Below are 19,374 nucleotides of genomic sequence, written 5' to 3' on the forward strand. Positions count from 1 at the left end.
ATGTGCCACCGCGTAAGTAGGGGGTATCCGTCGTTCCGCACGGGCCCCCTGCGTGCCCCATGGACCTCTGCCGAGCGGCCTGTTCGCCACCGCGCCCCGCACGGGCCCAGACGCGCAAATTTCGAGCGCATTGTGCGGCTCGGTGCCGCGCGCGGGGAGGGGCGGGGGGCGGAAGGGCTGAATTGGGACGGAGGGAGGAGCTGAGTTGGAACGGAGGTCGATAGCCTCATGGCGTTGCCGGGCGTCTGCGCGTGCCGAGGGGCAGATCGGAGATTGCATCAGCTTCCTTTTGTTGGACCTCGATCGACGATTCGACTTGATTTGAACGCCGACGGGGAGGCGCCCGCTGCGAGCGCGGAGCGAACAAAGGAACGGTCTGGCCGGCGGGGTGCTGGGATTCGGACTGCACCACCAAACTCAGCCGGGGCTGCGAGCGACCTCCCGACACAGGGGATGCTCCGCGTATTAAATATCATGGCCGTTCGCGCGTGCAACAGCTCCCGCGACGCTCCTGATCTCCTTCTCCCCGCCCCTCGCCATGTTCGCGCCCCCCACTAGAGCAGGGACCGTCTGCGGATGGGCACCCTCTAACGACAGCCACGAGCCATTTTATACGACCATTTCCACGACCTCATCACCCTACTCGCACCCTCTGTACGCACACCCCTCACTGCCCCTCGCGAGCACCACCCCTCGCGCGGTCCGCAACCCCATCCCTAGAAGCCTCTCGCTCGACTCCGCTGTGCGTCCGCGCAGCATCTCCGACGCGACAGATACGACAGATACCTCTTCCTCATCATATCAACCTTACGACAACCCCACCTCGGCGCGCCGAAATAAGGCAAAGCGCCAGCAAGACCCGTCCTGGGCCCCGCGTCCTCCTAACGCGTTCATCCTCTTCCGTAGGGACTACGTCACCGAGCACAAGGCCGAGAACGATCCCTCCGACAACAAGGAGAAGACGCTCTCCAAGCGCGCCGGAGACGCGTGGAGGTCCCTCTCCATGGACGAGAAGGAACCGTGGTTTGTGAGGGCCAAGGACGAGGCCCTCAGCCACGCTTCCGCATACCCGAACTACGTCTTCCGCCCAAGGAAGCGTCGGAGCGAGCCGCGCAAGCACCCCGCCTTGCTCTCGCGTCGCGAGCAGGTCGAGGAGTTCGTGCGCAAGACCTCGCGCCGACGCGCCCTGAAGAAGCGCGACCGCCCCTCGCGTGCCCCCTCGCATGCCCCCTCGCCGGCCCCCTTCAACTGCCCGACACCCGGGAGCGCCGGCTCGTCGTCGTCGCCGGAGCTGCCCGGGACGCCGTTGAGCGAAGAGTCGAACCCACTCACCTCGAGTGTGCCGACGGGTCTGCAGTCGCGTTCTGATTCGCTTCCTGCGCGCCTTGATTACACGCCGATCTTCCCACCTCCTCCCAATCGCACGTACTTGTCGCAGACAGCGATGCTATCGATGCCATCCTTGGCGGCTGACCACCGCCCTATCGCGCCGAAGCGGTCCTTCTCGCACAGCGATATGCCGCCGTACTCGCCGTGGGACTACGTCAACTTGGGGGACGAGTACTCGGAGTCCGACGACACGAGCATCTTCTCGTTCGAATCCGCTCCGAGCGAGCAGCGGTATCATGGAGTGTACCTCGGGGTACCGTCGGAACAGCCCTCGCCTGGCAACTTCGAGAGTTCGGTAAGCCGTTCGCGGGTATACGTTATAGCACTCAGCTGACCGCTTGACCAGCTTCAAGGTCCCGATGGCCACTTCATGCCGGAGCCTCAGACCCCGAGTCCAGGCCAAGGCATGCCAGAGCTGCAGGCGTCGTCCTCCATTGATCCTTCGACCTTGCTTTCTTCGACCAATTTCGCATACCCACCCCCGCCCGCCAGCCCACTCTTCGAGCGGCGCCGACGTGCTGCCACCATCTCCACCCTTCCTTCCCCCCTCACGGTTGTTACCTCGTCGCTCTCCGGCTGGGCGAGGGACGACCTAGTGACGGCGCGCATGGTCCCGCGGGCCGATCCTTCGTCTTCCTCGTCGTCTTCCCAGGTGGTGCAGATGCCGCAGCCGCAGCCGCACAACCTCCAGCTCATCGTAGACAACGACAACTGGATGAGGAACCCGCAGAACATGCACGAGACGCTCGCCATGCCCGAGGCCGACCTGGACTATACGCCCCGGTTCCATGGCTTCCCTCAAAATATCCACAGCGCCGGCCCTGCCTTGGACGACCTCAGCGTGGAGTTCCCAATGCCGGAGCCGCAGCCGCAGCAGAACATACCTGTCCCCAACCTGGACCCGTACGACCTCTCCGCCGACCTCGACCTCGAGTGCTACTCCCTCGGCCTCCGCCAGTTCGGCATCGGCAACAGTGGCGCAGAGGCGACGAACTACGGTATGCCGTCGTTCGACGTCGACTACGCCGCGCTGTTCCCCGAGGCCAGCGCGCAGGAGTAGGCGCGACGCGTTGGCCGTATGCGCCGACCGCGCGGTCGGCACCACTGCTTTGCTCTATGATCTTCACGACTTCGTATGCGGCGCGATATGCGTTATGTTTTGACGACATGTTGACGACGGACGATTCCGGTTCGAAACACCCTGTAGCATAGTGGCTTGGGCCCCTCTGGACTCACCTCCCACCCCTTCTGTGTATCTATACAATTACGGCCTCTGGGCCTCCTCCCCCCTTCTCCGTGCTGTACATTAGGCTTGACCGTGGCGCCCCTCGCGGGCGCGCGTGTCCACTATACCCTGGGTCTCTGAAATGGCAGCCTCCGTTACTTAGAGTGAACACACCGCCTGCCACGTCCCGACTGAACTCACCTGGCTGCTAGCGAACGCGCACGACGCCGAGGCACTGCTAGCAGAGCCTTTCCGAGGATCGTGCACCATCATGGACCAACAAGTGACGAGCGTGCAACGTGTCAGTGTGTGGTGGGGTGGAAGCGCAGCGTGTCCAGGGCTGGAGGAGAAAGTTGCCCTGTTGGTCGAGAGCGCCGTGGGCTTGACGTAAACGTTATCGGACGTTTCGCACCCGTTCGGGGGGTTATCGGCGGAAATGCAAATAGCATGGGAAACTCGAGGAATGCAGGCGGCGGCTAGGTGGGGCCCGCGCGAGCCCGCGTCCGCACGGCTGCTCTCTTCCTGTCCTCTCCATGCACGACGTCGGACGCAGCCATACCTAACCTCCACGTCGCCCACCGCTGTCTCCTCTCTCTCGACGACAAAACCCATCTCAGCTGCCCTGGGAGCTATCAGGGACACACTTTACCCCCACTCGATACCAATCAACGAGCGCCTAACGCGCACCATTGACGTAATGCCCCTGGCTCGACAAGCAGACCAGTACGCCCCCATAGGCACACCACTCCCACTGGTATGTGTGAAAATATACACATTACGCAGTTTGATGCTCATACGTCCACTTAAAGAGCGCGGACGTGGAAGAAAGTCGACCAGAAATCGGCGGCTCGTTCGGCGGGTTTATTGCCGTGGTCATCTTCCTCGTTGTAATCTTCCTCTCCTCCTGCATCGGCATCTTCATCCTCCTCCGAAACCATGACCCGACCTCGCACGAGCGCCGCGCACGAAGAGCCCGCGCGCGCGATCGGGACTTCTCCGCGGAGGCTCCTATAGGGCCGCCCGGCATCCGCGAGCGCCTGGCCCGATTATTCGGCAGGCGGGAGGGCTGGGTGAAAGCGTCCGAGGGGGAGGACCAGGACGAATGGGACGCGTCCGACGACCGCATCCCGAACCCCTTCCACTCGCTCAGGGAACGCGATCGGGCACACGACCAGTACCCCGCGTCGTTCGCGAGCCGCCCGTCCGCACAGGACGTCGCACGCAGCATGAGCGCGGACTCCGTCGAGGTCGAGCTTAGCGCGCCGGACGCGGCCTATTACAAGGCACCCTCCTCGATATCGCCTGGGACGTCGCTGCTGCAGTCTGAGCACGATGATGAGGGATCTTCTAGCATTCACATGGCCCCTGTATCGTCCCGGGTGTCTCAAGTTCCGCAGACCACGGTCATCCCCACCCCTGAGCGTGCGCGGGGCCCGTCCGCGGACCAAGATGAAAGGCATTTCTCGGTGCCTGCAGGGACTTCGTGGCGCGGCGAGGACATCGACGGCGGCCGTGTCCGCTCCATGCAGAAATTCGAGAATGGTACGAAATTCAAGGAGAGCCTCTGAGGAGGCTTGCGCGCCGGATCGGTGTACGGTGAACCTTCCGCTTCCCTTCATGATACGATCGGTCTCGTCCGCCGTTCGCTAGTGTTTTGTCTCCCGAAACGCTTCCTTATGACTTCATGCCCTATCGCCTGCCTAATCTTCCTCCTGTTGTACACTTACCGCCTCTGTTTCACCGTGTATCGTGTATCGTGTATCGTGCATCGTGTACCGTGTACCGTGCACACTGTATGTACCACCCACTCCGCTGCCCATTGTGCTGGAACCCTGTCCCGCGCTACCCGTATCGCCCTCTTTTCCGAGCCTTACATCCCCGTCTGTCATTGTGCCTCCTCACGATGGTGAGCGCGGCTTTCTATCCTCGCCCATTATTGCTCATGTCCTCGCTACAGACCTCACGACCGGACATGCCACCTCATGATGTATGAAGGCTCATCAGTATATATTGCGGCACGCACGCAGACTCTCAATCTACGTTCTGGTAGCACGCGGAGGTCCAGCTTCCATTGGCTCCACCTCTCTACGGTTAGCACGAATTCACAACCGATGGTGGCGTTCGGGATGTCTTGTCAGCTCCAGTTCACCCTGTGGTGGTGACATGACGTTCTCCATCCGTTGATGAAATAGACGTCGAGAAAACCCCTACACGCTCCGTCATATCTTTACACCGTCTGAACGCTTTGTCTAACTCCTTGCAGGCGTGTTCTGGAAGCCAAAAATCCAACCGTAGTGGCTCGCCGCGCAAGTCGATGTGACCACGCCGCTCGGTCGGCGTGTCTACTCTGTCAGCGATCGGTGGATCAGATACTTGACTGTAATATAACGCTGCCTAGAGCAGCCCAGGCTGCACTGTAATCTGAAATATTCGTCTTCGACCGAACAACTGTAGGAGGGTACGCAACATTCAATTCGTGTGTACTAGATACTGCCGTTGAAGCCATCGTTGTGCGCACCCCGCGGCGGCCACCCGCATGCACAAGGACGAGTCGTAGCCCGAGAAAAAAGAGGTGAGGCTATATAGCGCCACGAAGGGGGTCAGATTTTTTGGCTAGCACGACTCCTTCATTATGCTAGTGGGAGCCGCGGAGCTGCGATTTCGAAGGCGTTTGCAGTCGTAACCCGGAGCGTCGGCGGCAGCGGCAGATCGCGGTCACGAACTCCCGCGAAGCGCCGCCGGCCGCGTTTATACGCGCGACGCGCCGAGTGTTCGGGCCGCCGGCCACCTCTATCTCCTCGACTCAAGGTCGGCTCAAAGTTCTGACCCGCAATAGTCGCAAAGCCGCGTACCCACCGAACAAATGTTTCATGCTAGTCTTGACCGTGAGCGTCGTACAATTCTGTTGATTCCCGCTCGTTGCCTCTGTTTCTATACGACTCGGAGCAACCACTGCCACTCTTCGCCCGCGCAGGCTATGGTCCGGGTAACACACAGCGCGAAGGCCGGTGCACAGTGCCATTGCGGGGCTAAACTTCTCACACGGACGCGCCATGCGCCTTCCAAGCCCACAATCAACGCCAAAGGGTGTCTTTATATTGCGAACGGTTGAACCTTTCGGCGTACAGCGCAGCCCACAGACGAAGAGTCAGCAACCCGGTCCACCCATCGCTCGGTGACTCTCGGAGCCCGGACCCCCACAAAAGCTCCCCGACGTCGAATCCTACATCCACACTCAACATGCCTGCTCTCGAACTCAAGACGAACGTCGCGGTTGCCGACCCGAAGGCTTTCAGCCTCGAATTTTCCAAGGTGAGAGCGCACGCCGTCCGCCGGCGGTGACATGGTGATCTAAAGATTTGTATCGTCCCGATCTACAGTTTGCGGCCAAGACCCTGGAAAAGCCCGAGGGATACGTCTCGGTGTCATACGTACACCAAGAGTACCTCACATTCGCCGGGACGTTTGACCCCGCTTTCATCCTCTCGATCGTGAGTTTTTATCTTATCATCGTTTTCACCGGTGCGGTAGTGATTACGCTGATTCTTTAGACGAGCTTGGGGAACATCAACCCCGAGAACAACCAGGAGCTCTCCAAGGTATTCGCCGCCTTTCTGAAGGAGAAGCTCGCCGTTGAGGACACTCGTGGCTACATGTAAGTTCTCTGACATACTTCACACAGTCGCCAAGCTGACGAACGGAATTTCCAGCGCGTTCTCCGACCCTGGACCCGATTTCTTGGGGTACGTTCGACCTCGGGGGGCGGATTTTAGGACGCATCGTGCTGACAACAATATGTCCTCCAGCTTCAGCTCGACCACCATCGGAGCTATTTTCCGCAAGTGATCGTACGGCGCGTCGCCGTTCCCTCTATTTACACCATCGAAGGTCGACACTCCCGAAACTCAGTACGTAAAGTGACTCACTCGTTTATTTGTATATCAGTTACTAGTATCAGGATACCGTTTCTTTCCTCAGCGGTCGTTGTGTATGATTTCGGCACCTTGCCTTGAGATTGACTCGGAGTTCTATCGTTGAATGGCAGAATCTGTCACCGATCGAAGAGCTAGTTGAATAATCGGTATGAAGCGTAAGATAAGTATCATGCACTGCAGATCGCTATGCTAAAAGCACTCCAAGAGTGGCGTATGTCACCGATGTGTGGCAATGTGTCTTCACACAGAAGCCGGGCAGATCGAGCACCAAAGCTTCTTTTGCGATCATTTCTTCACCGACTTGTTGGCGCCCGCGATCATTGTACCCTGCCTGCACCTGAAGCTCTCTCGCGTTCATGAGGCTTGTACCAGATGTATAAGACCTAAGTCGCATGGAATGGATGCACAATCCACTCGTATCCACGTAATGATCCAGACGAGTTACCTGTGTGCAGCCAAAACTGCGCTGTCCCCGAGACACCTCCCAGATGGGCATCGCCGATCGACACCTCATCGCCCAGTGTCACTGAGTGTGTGGGCGATCAGCACCGAATAATGCCGGTGTGAAGGACCGCGACATGACATGAAGCTAACTAGAAGGCCAGAAGCTCGTCAGGGAGCTATAAGGGCACAGCGAACTTGAGGAAGGCGAACTCACCTATGGCTAGTCGCGCCCTTAGAAAGATTCCCCGGGCCCCACCCCATCCCACCAGGCCGTCACTTCCATGCATGCATGTCTTCCAACGCGAACCGCCAGCCCTGGCAGACCCGCAACGGCGAGCCGTCGTCCCCTGCAGTGCACCCGCAGCACCCAACAAGCTAACGCACACGCAGCCCGAGCCCAACCCGAACCTGCTTAGTATGTCGCTGACCTCTGCTGAAGTTCATGAGGCTGACCAAGTGCACAAGCAATAATAGCAAGCCGGTCGGAGAAGAAGTTCAACAAAATTTGTACGCTCAGAAGTCGACGCTCGTAAAGGTTGCGTTAACATCGATACAGAAACAACACTCAGCACTCCCATGCCCCTCACCGGTACGGCAATCTGCAATGCCGTCCACGCAGTTGGCGGCGGCCGGGGACGCGCTCTTACCATATCGGGGTTTTGGATGAAATCGCCGGGCCCTTTTGGGTCCCGACCGGCGGGCATGGCGGCGATCTTTCCACACGTGGCGGCCGATCGCCCCCAAATGGACCGCTCCGTTACGTCACGACCGCCGGACGCACTCCTCCTCCGCCTCCACGCACCGTATATTTTTCTTTCTCGGCGAAGGCAAAATACATCCGCGCGGCGGCCCTCTAGTTTCCTCGCATGAAGTGCCCGCCGCGGATAGTCGTAAAGCCACGTCGGTCGAGCGAGATGGCCGCCCGCAACTTCGCAGGTACAACGTGTAGCCAATGCTTACTACTGGAGTTTGCTAGAATGTCCGCTCCCTCGACGCATCATCGATCTACCAAGCCTCGGTGCGCTGAGGTGCCTGCACCACGGCACCTACTCCCTCATCGCAGCATCCGATCGGCATACGTTTATGCAACACGCGCGCGTCCTTGACGTCGGTAACCGGCCACCCATCGAGCGGCGCGGCATTTACTCAGCCGCCTCGAAAATGCGACGCGTTTTGCACCTGCTATCTTGTGGCGGGGGTATATAGAGCCCTGGCGCACCCAGAGACAGCTCATATCACCTCCCTCCCATTCGCCGTTTTCACTTCCTATCACACCCTCTCACGACACCGCCTGCAAAAATGTCCGCACAGAACGAGCTCGAGTTCAAGGGTTACGCGATGACCGGTAAGCATGCTTGGTGCAACTGCATGAACTTCCGTTCTGACATACTGCGCGATAGACCCGTCTGCGTGGTCGACCCTCTCCGTCACCTCCTTCCGGCCCAAAACTTTCGGCCCTGACGACGTCGAGATCGCAATTACCCACTGTGGTGTCTGCGGATCTGACCTTCACACGCTTACCGGCGGGTGGGGACAGTCGCATCTCCCACTTGTCGTCGGCCACGAGATCGTCGGAAAAGTCACGCGCGTCGGTGCGAACGTGAAGAGCCTCAAAGCCGGCGACCGCGCTGGTGTCGGCGCGCAGGTCGGGAGCTGTCTCGACTGCCGCGCGTGCAACGACAACTACGAGAACTACTGCCCGAAGATGATCCACACATACGTGAGTACCTCTCCGCCACCGCGACTAATGCATGTACTTACAGCTTGCTCCTGGGTTATAGAACCACGAATACGCCGACGGTGTGATCACCCAGGGTGGCTACGCGACCGGCATCCGCGCGCACGAGCGTTTCGTCTTTCCCATCCCCGACGCGGTAGAGTCACGTCACGCCGCGTCGATGCTTTGCGCCGGTGTCACCGTGTACTCGCCTCTCAAGGAGTATGGCGCGGGACCGGGAAAGAAGGTCGGCGTCATCGGTATTGGTGGTCTTGGCCACTACGCCATCCTCTTCGCGAAAGCGATGGGCGCGGAGGTGTACGCGTTCACGCGCGGCACAGCGAAGGCGGAGGACGCGAAGGCGATGGGTGCGGATCACTGCATTGACACGACGGTTGATGTAAGCACATGCAGTCCTTGCGAGCTCAAGATCGCGTTGCTGACCTGCGTTTGGTATACAGGGCTACTGGAAGGACCTCGGCATGACGTTCGACATCCTCATCTCGACCGTCGACAAGTTCCCCGCGGGCGTGTCGATCCGCGAGTTCCTCGGCATGCTGTACGTGCACGGCAAGTTCATCTCCGTGGGCCTGCCCGACGTCGACCAGCCGCTCCCCGCTATCCACCCCTTCGACGTCATGATGAACGGCTCGCTCCTCGGTGGCTCGCACATCGGCTCGAAGGAGGACATGCTGGAGATGCTCGCGCTCGCGGCGGAGAAGGGCGTGAAGCCCTGGATCCAGGAGCTGCCGATGAAGGACGCGGGCAAGGCGCTCGAGGGCGTGCAGGCCGGCAAGGTGCGCTACCGGTACGTCCTCCAGCAGGACATCGCGCCTGTCGCATGAGAGGTTCGGACATACCCAGTTCCTTGATATCATAGATGCGCGCGCGACACATAGACATGTAGCTGTATGACCCCCATAGTGTATACTTTTTTCTAGAGTCATGGCATACCACGTAATGACAACACAGACCCGAGAACGAAGCCACCTCCCTGCCGACTGCGAGCGCCTTCCTCAAGTGCTTCTTTGTTGCAAAGTATTTGGGCTTCTGTTTTGGCTTGGCGGAGGTTTGGCAGGCGTGCCGAACGATGCCGAGAGGATGTGCGGTGAACTCATCGTTCCGCCCTCGTTCGTCCAAGAATTCGTTCTGTCTTCCTGCCACCACCATGACCGTTTTCCGCCAGCATCCTTGTGTCTTATCTGGCGGAAGTATGCGCCTTCGTCTAGTCCGGTGAGATCGCAGGGACCCACGTGGCCCGGTTCTCCGAACCGCGTCCTACAACTTCAAGACCGAATTGGAACGCGATCTCCCTCGAGGGTCGAGTTCTACCGGACGAAGACCCAATATAACTTACAGGTACAAGCTGCATCTCCGTTGTAAATAGCCGAGATGAAACGCTTACTCTGAGGCTCTTCAGGAGCTCGACGATCCTAGGAAGCTCGAGGAAGCGCCTATATGCGCCATCCATTGTAATTGCGCCTCCGGGTGCATTTGCACCGCCTGGCATCTTCAGCGGGCAACAAACGTGCGGCATCATAGAAGTGCGCGATAGCCACTTGCCATGAAAAACCAAACTGTGAGCCTCTTTGGGTGCTGGACGATCTTGTGCTCTCCTGGACAAATCAAATGCCGCTATTTATGGACCTACTTGCACTCCTGGGGCCGAAATATGCTGCGCAGTCACTAGCAACTTCTGGGGGCTAGCCTTGTGAATCAGAGGCGCTTGGGGTGGAGATTGAAGGAGAAGACCCGGCGAGCTGCTGTCCGTCTGCCAGACGGAAGACGGGATTCGCACATGTTGGCGCCCTCCTTGCCCTCCTCCGAACTTCCCTTGTTCGACTCTCCCGCTGTCGCGCTTGGCATAGTCTACGCTGGCAAGGCCGCTACCGACGATGGAGGAAACGAACCGTTCCCCGAGATCGGGGTGCCACGTCTGATCGACCGCGCACGCCGGAGAGTTCATCGTCGCGGTCGCGGGTGCCAGAAATACCGTCGCAGCGCCCGATAGCAGCCTCAAGGCCGGGGCAGAAGCACGGACATCGCAGCGAGAGTGTCCCTCGCGATCTTCTGGACGCGGACGATGCAGATTACCGCTGGCGGTGGGTCACGTGCGGGAGCCGTCAAGGGCGGGCAGCAAGGCCCTCTGCCTGTGCGGGTTTTTGGCCGTTCGCTCCTGCGCTCGGACCCGTTCCCCACGTCGTCCTGCGGCCAATCATGCGACCCATGTGCCGCTTCTGCGCCCTCAATCGCGCGATAAGACACATTTCATCCGCCCAGATGCCGGGTCGCGAGCATCGACGGGTGGCACCTCCAGTTCCGAGTGGCGAGTTACGAGAGACGGACCCCACATCCCCCGCGCCATAAATCCGCTCGTCTCCCGCGACGTTCCTGCAGAGTCCTCTCTCTTTCTTGCCCCCACCCCGCCCGTGCGCCGCTGGCTCATTTCGCCATGGACGACGCCCACGGCATCACCGAGAAGCCCGTTCACTCGGCCCACGACGAGGAGTCTGCCGCTGCTACGCGCGCGGTCGCCTTCCCCGACCGGTACGTCCACGACGATGGCCAAGAAAAGGCCCCGCACGGCATGCGCCCGCGCGGCGTCGAGATGAAGCGCGAGATGACCAAGGAGGAGAAGGAGCTCGCCGAAGCTGGCTACCAAGACCTCGCTGAGCAGAAGGCTGGTGAAAAGGGCGGCAACGCGGGCCTCGACGCGGTCGACCTCCACGAGCACAAGCTCACCCTCACGGCACTCGAGGCCGAGTTAGACACCGCGTTCGACCCCAAGGACCCCACGCAGTCACCGGGCTTGTCTGCGGACGAAGCGAAGGCCAGACTGGCTCGCGACGGACCGAACATTCTAACGCCACCCAAAAAGAAGTCTGCGCTGCGCAAGGTACGGAATGGTAGCCGTCCAAATAAAACCCACTCGCTCACGCTCTCCTCGTAGTATTGGGACTGTCTCGCGACGATGTTCAACATCCTCCTCATTATCGCCGGAATCTTGGAGTACATCCTTCTGGGCGTGGACTTCAAAGTAAGTTACGTCGCGTAATCTCCAGAAGGTGGACCCTGTCTGACACGCACGCGACCAGGACAACTTCCCCAATACGTACCTCGGCGGAATCCTGATCGGCGTGGCCTTCCTAAACGCGCTGATCGAGTTCTACCAGCTGCAGAAATCGGAGGCGATCCTCGCGTCGTTCCTGGCCATGATCCCGCCCTCGTGCCGCGTCGTGCGCGACGGGGCGCTCACCACTGTCCCGGCTGCGGACCTTGTGAAGGGAGACGTCGTGCTCGTCGTGAGTATCACTCATGATCATTGAAGCCCTGGACCTGTGTGCTCACCGCGTCCTATGCAGCGCTCCGGAGACAAGACACCTGCGGATCTCATTGTATTCTCTGCATCCGACTTGAAGATTGACAACAGTAGTCTTACCGGAGAGTCTGAGCCTCAAGAGCGTTTCGCGAAACCGGACGGCGTGCAAACGAGACCTGTAGAAGCTGAGAATCTGGTGAGTGATTGACGAAGGTTGTATATTACACATGTTGACTGTTGCTCAGCTCTTCAACTCGACCCTTGTTGTCAATGGAGAGGGGTGGGGAGGCAAGTGTCGCTTACGGCCTACATCGTTGCCCGCTCACTAACCTGAACGATGTAGTGGTTGTACGCACTGGCGACCACACACTGATCGGCCAAATTGCGGCGCTCACCGGTAACGAGACGGGAAAGCAGAGTCCTCTTGCGGCGGAGATGTACGTATCGCGTACGTGAAATACTCCTTCAAACTAACATGCCGTATCTCAAATAGCGCACGGTTTGTGATGTTGGTTTCTGCCATCGCGATTGTCTTCGCCATCGTCTTCTTCGTGGTCGGTATCACCACCGCCTACAAGGGCAAGGGCGAGCAGACCGTCACGTTCGCTGTCTCTATCCTCGTCGCGTTTGTGCCTGAGGGATTGCCTTCCGTCGTCACCTTGCTGTGAGCTCTCATTGCGTTTGAGTACGGCAGTCGGCTGATGCGGTACGAAAGGCTCTCTATTGCGGCAAAACGCATGGCCGCTCAAAACGTGCTCGTCAAGGATCTCCAAGGTGTTGAGACTCTGGGTATGTACCGCAATCATAATGCAGTCCGCATTCTATTGACACATATCTCATAGGCTCAGTATGACCTTTATTCTGTAGCGACGTCCTCCGTACTCACAGCTTGTGCTTAGCTGACGCTGCTTGCCACCGACAAGACCGGCACGTTGACCAGGAATCAAATGACGGCAGGTTGCATCCATATTGTATTCCCGAAGCCGGCTCACTCGTGCGTATAGGTCACGAACATCTGGAGTGGACTGAAGATGTTCTCGGCATTCCAGGTAAGCTTAGAACATCACTCGCGACACGCAATTTTTAGGCTTACACTCGATTATCTAGTCGAACAATGACACCGAGGACACCGAGGCGTTTTCCATCAGCAGCCCGGGAATGCGGGAGATGGTCGACATCGCTGCTCTGAACTCTCATGTCAAGTTCGACCGGACAGACTTGCCATTCGACCAGCGCAAGATTCTCGGAGACGCGACCGAGACGGGTCTCATCCGCTTTGCCGGCAAGCATATTGCGGACTACAACGGGTACCAGAAGCAGCATCCGCGAGTATTTGAGATTCCATTCAACTCCTCCAACAAGTGGGCGCTGGTTATTGTAAGTGCTCGTCGATTCAATCCATGTGGTCGTGGATGCTGATGAGTTCTTACAGCTTGAGAAGACGCACAAAGAGGGACTCTTGACTGCATACATTAAGGGCGCTCCAGAGCGTGTGCTCGCGAAGTGCTCAACCTACCTCAAGGATGGCGAGGAGGTCCCAATTACGGACGCGTTCAAGGCGGAGTACGATGAAGCATACGACGTCAGTGTGTCCCCCAACTATATCGTGCATCGCTCATTTTATTTGTAGTACATGGCGTCGCGTGGTCACCGTGTCATCGCATGCGCCCAGAAGCTGCTGCCCAGCGACGTGTACGACCCAGACTACGAGTTCTCCAAGACGGACACGCGGTATCCGACCTCCGAGTACTGCTTCTGCGGCCTCGTCTCGCTCGAGGATCCGCCGAAGCACGGTGTGCGCGAGGCAATTGGCACGCTGCGCCTCGCGGGCATCAAGGTCATGATGGTTACGGGCGACCACCCGAAAACGGCGGAGGCAATTGCGCGCAAGATCAACCTGATCCTCGGGGAGACGAAAGAGACGTTGAGCAAGAAGACGGGCCGGCCGGTAGACGAGATCTACGAGGACGAAGTCGATGCTGTCGTAATTCATGGAGACGACATCGATGGTCTGCAGGGATGGCAGTGGGATCAAAGTGCGTATGTCAGTGATGAATGCGGGGGCACATTCTTATCCTCTCTCCGTCTAGTCTTCGCCAAGAATGAGATTGTATTCGCACGTACATCGCCACAGCACAAGCTGGAGATTGGTCAGTACTTTCCTTCGCTTCACTGTGCGATGTTGACGGTGAAGTGTTGCAGTCAAGCGGGCTCAAGCTCTCGGACATATCGTCGGCGTGTAAGTACTTCAGACCTGAGACGAGTATTCCGGCTGACCAAAACGGCGTAGCACTGGGGACGGTGTCAACGACTCACCTGCGCTTAAGAAGGTGGATACAAGGACGATCTGCCTTCTATCACGCGACTCACATTGCTACAGGCTGACTTGGGAATTGCCATGAACATCTCTGGTTCCGACGTGTCTAAAGAAGCCGCGAACATGATTCTACTAGGTCCGTCATCGCAGACCCTCGCACTTACGCTTGTGGCTGACTGCTATGTATATGCAGACGACAACTTCGCCTCGACAGTCAGTAAGTACTTCAATGTCAATTATTCTGGACTGTACTCACGGTATCCTTTGCAGAGGGTGTTGCCGAAGGCCGTCAAATCTTCGTCAACTTGAAGCGCTCTATCCAGTGAGTTCCTCAGCATGAAAGTTAGTTCATTGAATAACATGGCCCGTGTTCAGATATACCATCTCGCATAGTACTCCTGAGGTCATCCCGCAGCTTCTATGTACGCAATACAGTCAGAGATTGCTAGCAGGCGCTAAGTTACCTTCGTTCGGTAGATGTCGTCGTCCCAATCCCTCTCCCCTTGTCTGCTATCCTAATTCTCGTCATCGGTGAGTACCACTCATCCCGGAATATCCTGTGCACTAGCTGATGGCGCAATAGATCTCGGCTTCGAGCTGTTCGTCGCGGTGAGTACCGTTGGATAAGCTCTGGAGGACAAAGCTGAAACTGTTCGCATAGCTGTCCTTTGCGTGGGATAAACCAGAAACCGAGGATGGACTTATGCGCATGGCTCCCCGGAGACCAGGTCCGTCCTTGCGTTGACTTACACTACGAAAACATTCACTCACCGTAATATTCAGTCAACGACCATTCTATCACCGCTTTGAAGAAGCGTGCCCTACGCCGCACGAAGACTCTCCGCCGCGACCCCGAGACCAACGAGATCGTACGCCCGAGCCGCTTCTCGCGGTTTATGATGCGGGTGAAAGCGCCGTTCGCGCGTCACTTCTGGGAGGATGCTCTGGAGAGGTCCGATGATGAGACTCTAGTCGACGCTAAGCTGCTTAGCTACGCATATCTGGAGGCGGGCGTCATTGAGATGGTTGGCGCGTAAGTGACCAACAACCCCATACTGTCGTACGAAGGATACTCACTATAGCTTGGGGCCCAACAGTTTGACGGCGTACTTTGTGGTGTTCTTCAAGAACGGCTTCACCCCAGGAGACCTCCGGCGCGCACAAACCGCCCTCAGCGCTTCTCCATCTATCTGTAAGCCCCCTCTATAGCTTCTCGCACGGAGCATCGTACTGACATGCCGCCAGCCTACTTCACCAAATCTTCCCCGGACTTTGTTAACAGTCGAGGTCGCGTCCTCTCCGCATCTGAGCAGGTCGATGCTCTTGCGCAAGCTCAGTCGATAGGTGGGTTCTTGCGTATCGGAAGCAGCTAATGGCGTCCACTAACACCTGCATGCATCGTCAGTCTACCTCTCCATCTTCATCATCCAGTGCTTCAACGTAAGTCCGATCCCCTGCAGAAGTAGCTGCGCCGTATGCACGAAACTCAACATCCTCTCGTCACGCAGGTGTTCGCCGTCAAAGCGAAGTTCCGCTTCCCCTTCGGCCGCTCCATCGTCGGCAACTACTACAACTTCGCGGGCATCGTCGCGGGCGCGTGCCTCGGCATGTTCGTCATCTACACGCCGCCGCTGCACGTCGTCTTCGGCGGCTCCGTGCACCTCTCGCCGCTCTACTGGCTCATCCCCGTCGCGTTTGGCGTGCTCCTGCTCGTGTGGGCGAGCGTGCGCGTGCTGCTGCTGCGCAAGAGCGTCGAGCAGGGCCGCGTGAAGGACATCAAGGGACTCATGATGTGTGAGTGTTCGCTTTTGTGCGTTTATCAGCTGGTGGAACGTTGTGCTGACTTCTGTCTGTGATGTAGTCCCGACGATGAGGACGATGAGTATGCGCTCGCGGCATTAAGCTCCGGCGAGAACGGGCGATGACGACCGAAATGAACATTTATTACGAAGAATTATGACCTGTGTACGTTTATACCGGACCCCTAAACACGTCGTTCATGATCACAATCTGTATATCCTGCTTGGTGGGGAGTGACGTACGTGTGCAACATGTGCTTGAGTCAATATCCCACATCCCCAACGTGGCCCCCAGTGCCGTATTGCCATTGGCCCCGCATACATGATTCATCTCTACGTCGCATGCATACAGGTTCTTGGGAAGGTTATGTATGCGCCTATTCCTTGTGTGCGGCCTTCAACCACATCGATAGAATGGCTTCACCCGCGGCGTTGCCCTCCACAAGGAGTATTGACATGTTTTGCAGCAGCAGCTACCGCATCAAGTTATAGTTACATGCCAAGCACTCCACAACAGAAAAGAGGTGCCAAAACGTCGGAGGGCTGTTTCAAACGGGGACCCGGGAAGAACGACAACAGGCTCGACAAGTCAGCTCGAAGCCTACAACAGAGCGAAACCGAACGTTGTCCCCGCCGAGCTGCACATCCCTTAAGACTGCTCGTACAGCTGAATAAACTCTTCAAGCGACTCCGCGAGCCCGTCCTGTCGGTAGCCCCGTGCATCAGCAGTACGCTCTCGAGCACGAAGGGACACGTGAGACACGTACGAAGGCCCCAATGATGTCGTCCGAGCGGGACTCCGCGACGCCCTTGATGGCCCCCATGTATTGCTGCGATCACGACAAGTCAGCAGTCTTGCCTGGGGGGCACCAGAGCAGCACCAGAATAGGGAGCGCACCATGGTCGCAACCCTGTAGGCGCGCACGGACTGGGTGACGCGGCCGGCGACGGCGTACTCGGCGAAGAGATCCTGACGAGGGGGCGGAGGGCCCGTCAGTACGGGGAGGTTTCTGTGGACGATTGCGCTACGTACATGGTCCTCCAGGAGTGTGGCGACGAGGTCCCTAGTAGACAAAGGGTGTGCGTGCGAGTTGGCACCGGGCTGTGATCCCGACGGAGGAGACGACCAAAGGCATGGTCGCCCCCATACCACGGAGGGGAAGTGGCACTTACTGGGCAGCCTTCACGGACTCCTGGTACAAGTACACGACGTCAGCGGCGTCGCGACTGTTCAGCGCCGTGGGGGTATCATCCTGAAAGATGAAGCTGGCGGTCAGGTCTGCAGTAGCGTGCACATTGGGGCCTGTAAGGCGACACACCTGAAGGAAGACATCGATAATCTGGTTGGTGGTGATGTCGGTGAGCGCGTTTATGCCATCCGGGACGCTCTGCGAGTGCGTCGTTAGCGTGCGTGGGGGGACGGCGGAAAAAGACGTGCGCACATCACTCTCGTGGCCCATGTTGCTCGCGGACACGCGCTTGAACTGGGTGTTGTAGTTGTTCGTGGTCTGCGTGATGAGGCCCACGGATTTGACGACCTCGTTGGCGGTCTGTGCGGCTACGCCCAGGGCGAGAGCCGCGACGAGGGCGGTGGCAGGGAAGGTGTTGGCGAAGAATCTCATTGTGCTGTCGTTGTGAGGGCGGAAGATGTGAGGGGCTCGACGTTGATGACAGCGAGAGAGCGGTGTACCCGACGTTATGCGGATGGAGAGGAGGCGTACAACCGCAATATGATCTTTATACGATGACGTCCAATATGGGTCTGGAAGTGCGGGTCTGCATGAGTAGTCATACGAAGCAAACGCAGACGCAATTCGGACAATCAGGAGACTAGACACCTTCTATGACCTATGCCATTCGCGTCTGCCGTTAGAAAAAGGGTGACGGCGTATAGATGTCATCGGGCGTGGCCGCCGTGAGCATAGGAGGATAGATCACATACGCAATTGTCGTGACGCCAACACAGTCGCGAAGAGATGTTCACGTACGACGTCGGACTCGCCAAACAAGGTATCCTGCAGAAGCGATTGGCACTGCATCGCGCGCAAGACGTGAAGACGACGTCCTTTGGCGTCACACTTCTTGCAACCGAAGACGCATAGTCAACTGACCAGCGGAGGTGGCGCCTACAGCTTCGTAGTGAGTAGGAAGGCTGTCAGTCTGGGGCTGCAACCCCCACTGCGTCGTTTGACACGTAAATGGGCCGCGACGTCGAGCAGGGAAGTGTCTCACCTGGCGCCGCTGAGGTGGTCTGGGAGCAACGTCATCCACCGATGGTCTGCACGGCATTCTGCGAATACTCTTCGGGTGTCTCAATAAATCGGGAGACTCGGTCGACGCGCTCCAAGTTGTGGAGTCTCGATTTCCGAGTTCCATACTTCCACTACCAAGGAAGATACCATCGGATGCAGTGATCCAAGTTACGCATGTGAGCAATACGTTGGGCGGGATCGGATGCGTCCGCCGCTACCAACTTGCTGGTGCCAGTGAGAGACGTTCAAACCCGCATATAAAATGACCATGCTTACCAGTTACACCGCGTAAGAAATATTGGGGCGAGGTCTGGATGAAACAGTTTCCGGTGAGTACATCAAGAAATCATGTTCTCCACTTCAGACACCGCCAGCGCTGTGGACGGCGCGTTGCAAAAGACATCGTGAAGTTGGCAGGGAAGTCCTGGGAAGCCCCGCCGCCACCGGTGGTGAAATTATGTCCTCGTGGCGTCCGATTTTGAAGGTCGGCAGTGTTCGCGTCCGAGGTGTGGCTACCAATCCATGCTTTCCATCGGTGGTGTCGACGAGGGAAAAGGGATGCGTATTTACGAGTGTGGTACACGTTTGAGTTACGAAAGACGTCAGCTGCGTGCACGACGTCGTGCTGGAAGAAGGATGAATGATAGGCGCTCGACATGAACATGGCGGTGCTGGAAATTGAAATGGCAAGTTTGCACTTCACTCTGTTAAAACTTAAGCCGGCAAGGGGTTTTACGAGATTTTTGTTTTATTGGGATTGTTCAGAGATCACGCTGACCATAGGGGAACCCAAAAGCGACAAGGACAAGAAAAGCATGCATTTCAACCATGGCAAGTACATCATACAACGCGAACTTCAAGGCTGCGAGCGCGAAGCACCGAGACACAACACGACGCACAACACTACCATGAACTTGAATCCTCTTACACGCGCCCCCAATGCTAGAGTCTCCACTACCCAGCACAACTTGCGCGGA

The 19,374-nt window shown here is 57.9% G+C and overlaps 6 protein-coding genes across 6 annotated transcripts; 5 read left to right on the forward strand and 1 right to left on the reverse strand.

Moving 5' to 3' along the window:
* Window positions 1-871: 871 nt before the first annotated feature.
* On the forward strand, window positions 872-1,090 carry TRAVEDRAFT_77345 (uncharacterized protein; the record flags this gene model as incomplete). The annotated part of the gene is made up of 1 exon (XM_008038854.1): window positions 872-1,090. A coding segment is annotated over one exon (219 nt), but the record flags the coding sequence as incomplete, so codon positions are not given.
* Window positions 1,091-3,311: 2,221 nt separating this feature from the next.
* TRAVEDRAFT_36488 (uncharacterized protein) lies at window positions 3,312-4,182 on the forward strand (the record flags this gene model as incomplete). Its single annotated transcript, XM_008038030.1, has 2 exons — window positions 3,312-3,368; window positions 3,424-4,182. The coding sequence occupies 2 exons, from the start codon at window positions 3,312-3,314 to the stop codon at window positions 4,180-4,182; spliced, it is 816 nt and encodes a 271-aa protein (XP_008036221.1).
* Window positions 4,183-5,854: 1,672 nt separating this feature from the next.
* On the forward strand, window positions 5,855-6,460 carry TRAVEDRAFT_46171 (Tautomerase/MIF; the record flags this gene model as incomplete). The annotated part of the gene is made up of 5 exons (XM_008038178.1): window positions 5,855-5,926; window positions 5,995-6,105; window positions 6,166-6,269; window positions 6,325-6,357; window positions 6,421-6,460. The coding sequence occupies 5 exons, from the start codon at window positions 5,855-5,857 to the stop codon at window positions 6,458-6,460; spliced, it is 360 nt and encodes a 119-aa protein (XP_008036369.1).
* A 1,514-nt stretch (window positions 6,461-7,974) lies between these two features.
* Window positions 7,975-9,675, forward strand: TRAVEDRAFT_146650 (GroES-like protein). The gene is made up of 4 exons (XM_008038855.1): window positions 7,975-8,338; window positions 8,394-8,713; window positions 8,775-9,110; window positions 9,172-9,675. The coding sequence occupies exons 1-4, from the start codon at window positions 8,293-8,295 to the stop codon at window positions 9,553-9,555; spliced, it is 1,086 nt and encodes a 361-aa protein (XP_008037046.1). The 5' UTR covers window positions 7,975-8,292; the 3' UTR covers window positions 9,556-9,675.
* Window positions 9,676-11,318: 1,643 nt separating this feature from the next.
* TRAVEDRAFT_36490 (aminophospholipid-transporting P-type ATPase) lies at window positions 11,319-16,248 on the forward strand (the record flags this gene model as incomplete). The annotated part of the gene is made up of 29 exons (XM_008038031.1): window positions 11,319-11,606; window positions 11,661-11,747; window positions 11,806-12,012; window positions 12,073-12,225; window positions 12,275-12,317; window positions 12,373-12,466; window positions 12,523-12,693; window positions 12,745-12,841; window positions 12,929-12,982; window positions 13,034-13,078; window positions 13,137-13,406; window positions 13,462-13,611; window positions 13,660-14,065; window positions 14,120-14,179; window positions 14,232-14,268; window positions 14,320-14,359; window positions 14,410-14,482; window positions 14,540-14,563; window positions 14,617-14,668; window positions 14,722-14,768; window positions 14,824-14,877; window positions 14,930-14,955; window positions 15,008-15,074; window positions 15,130-15,379; window positions 15,444-15,538; window positions 15,592-15,690; window positions 15,752-15,786; window positions 15,855-16,140; window positions 16,208-16,248. The coding sequence occupies 29 exons, from the start codon at window positions 11,319-11,321 to the stop codon at window positions 16,246-16,248; spliced, it is 3,351 nt and encodes a 1,116-aa protein (XP_008036222.1).
* A 546-nt stretch (window positions 16,249-16,794) lies between these two features.
* On the reverse strand, window positions 16,795-17,767 carry TRAVEDRAFT_46174 (uncharacterized protein; the record flags this gene model as incomplete). The annotated part of the gene is made up of 7 exons (XM_008038179.1): window positions 16,795-16,848; window positions 16,913-16,975; window positions 17,044-17,115; window positions 17,179-17,209; window positions 17,319-17,398; window positions 17,465-17,533; window positions 17,588-17,767. 7 exons carry the CDS (start codon window positions 17,765-17,767, stop codon window positions 16,795-16,797), a joined length of 549 nt encoding a protein of 182 aa, XP_008036370.1.
* Window positions 17,768-19,374: the final 1,607 nt, after the last annotated feature.

The sequence above is a fragment of the Trametes versicolor genome (assembly GCF_000271585.1).
Source record: "Trametes versicolor FP-101664 SS1 unplaced genomic scaffold TRAVEscaffold_4, whole genome shotgun sequence".
In the NCBI taxonomy this organism is placed as follows: domain Eukaryota; kingdom Fungi; phylum Basidiomycota; class Agaricomycetes; order Polyporales; family Polyporaceae; genus Trametes; species Trametes versicolor.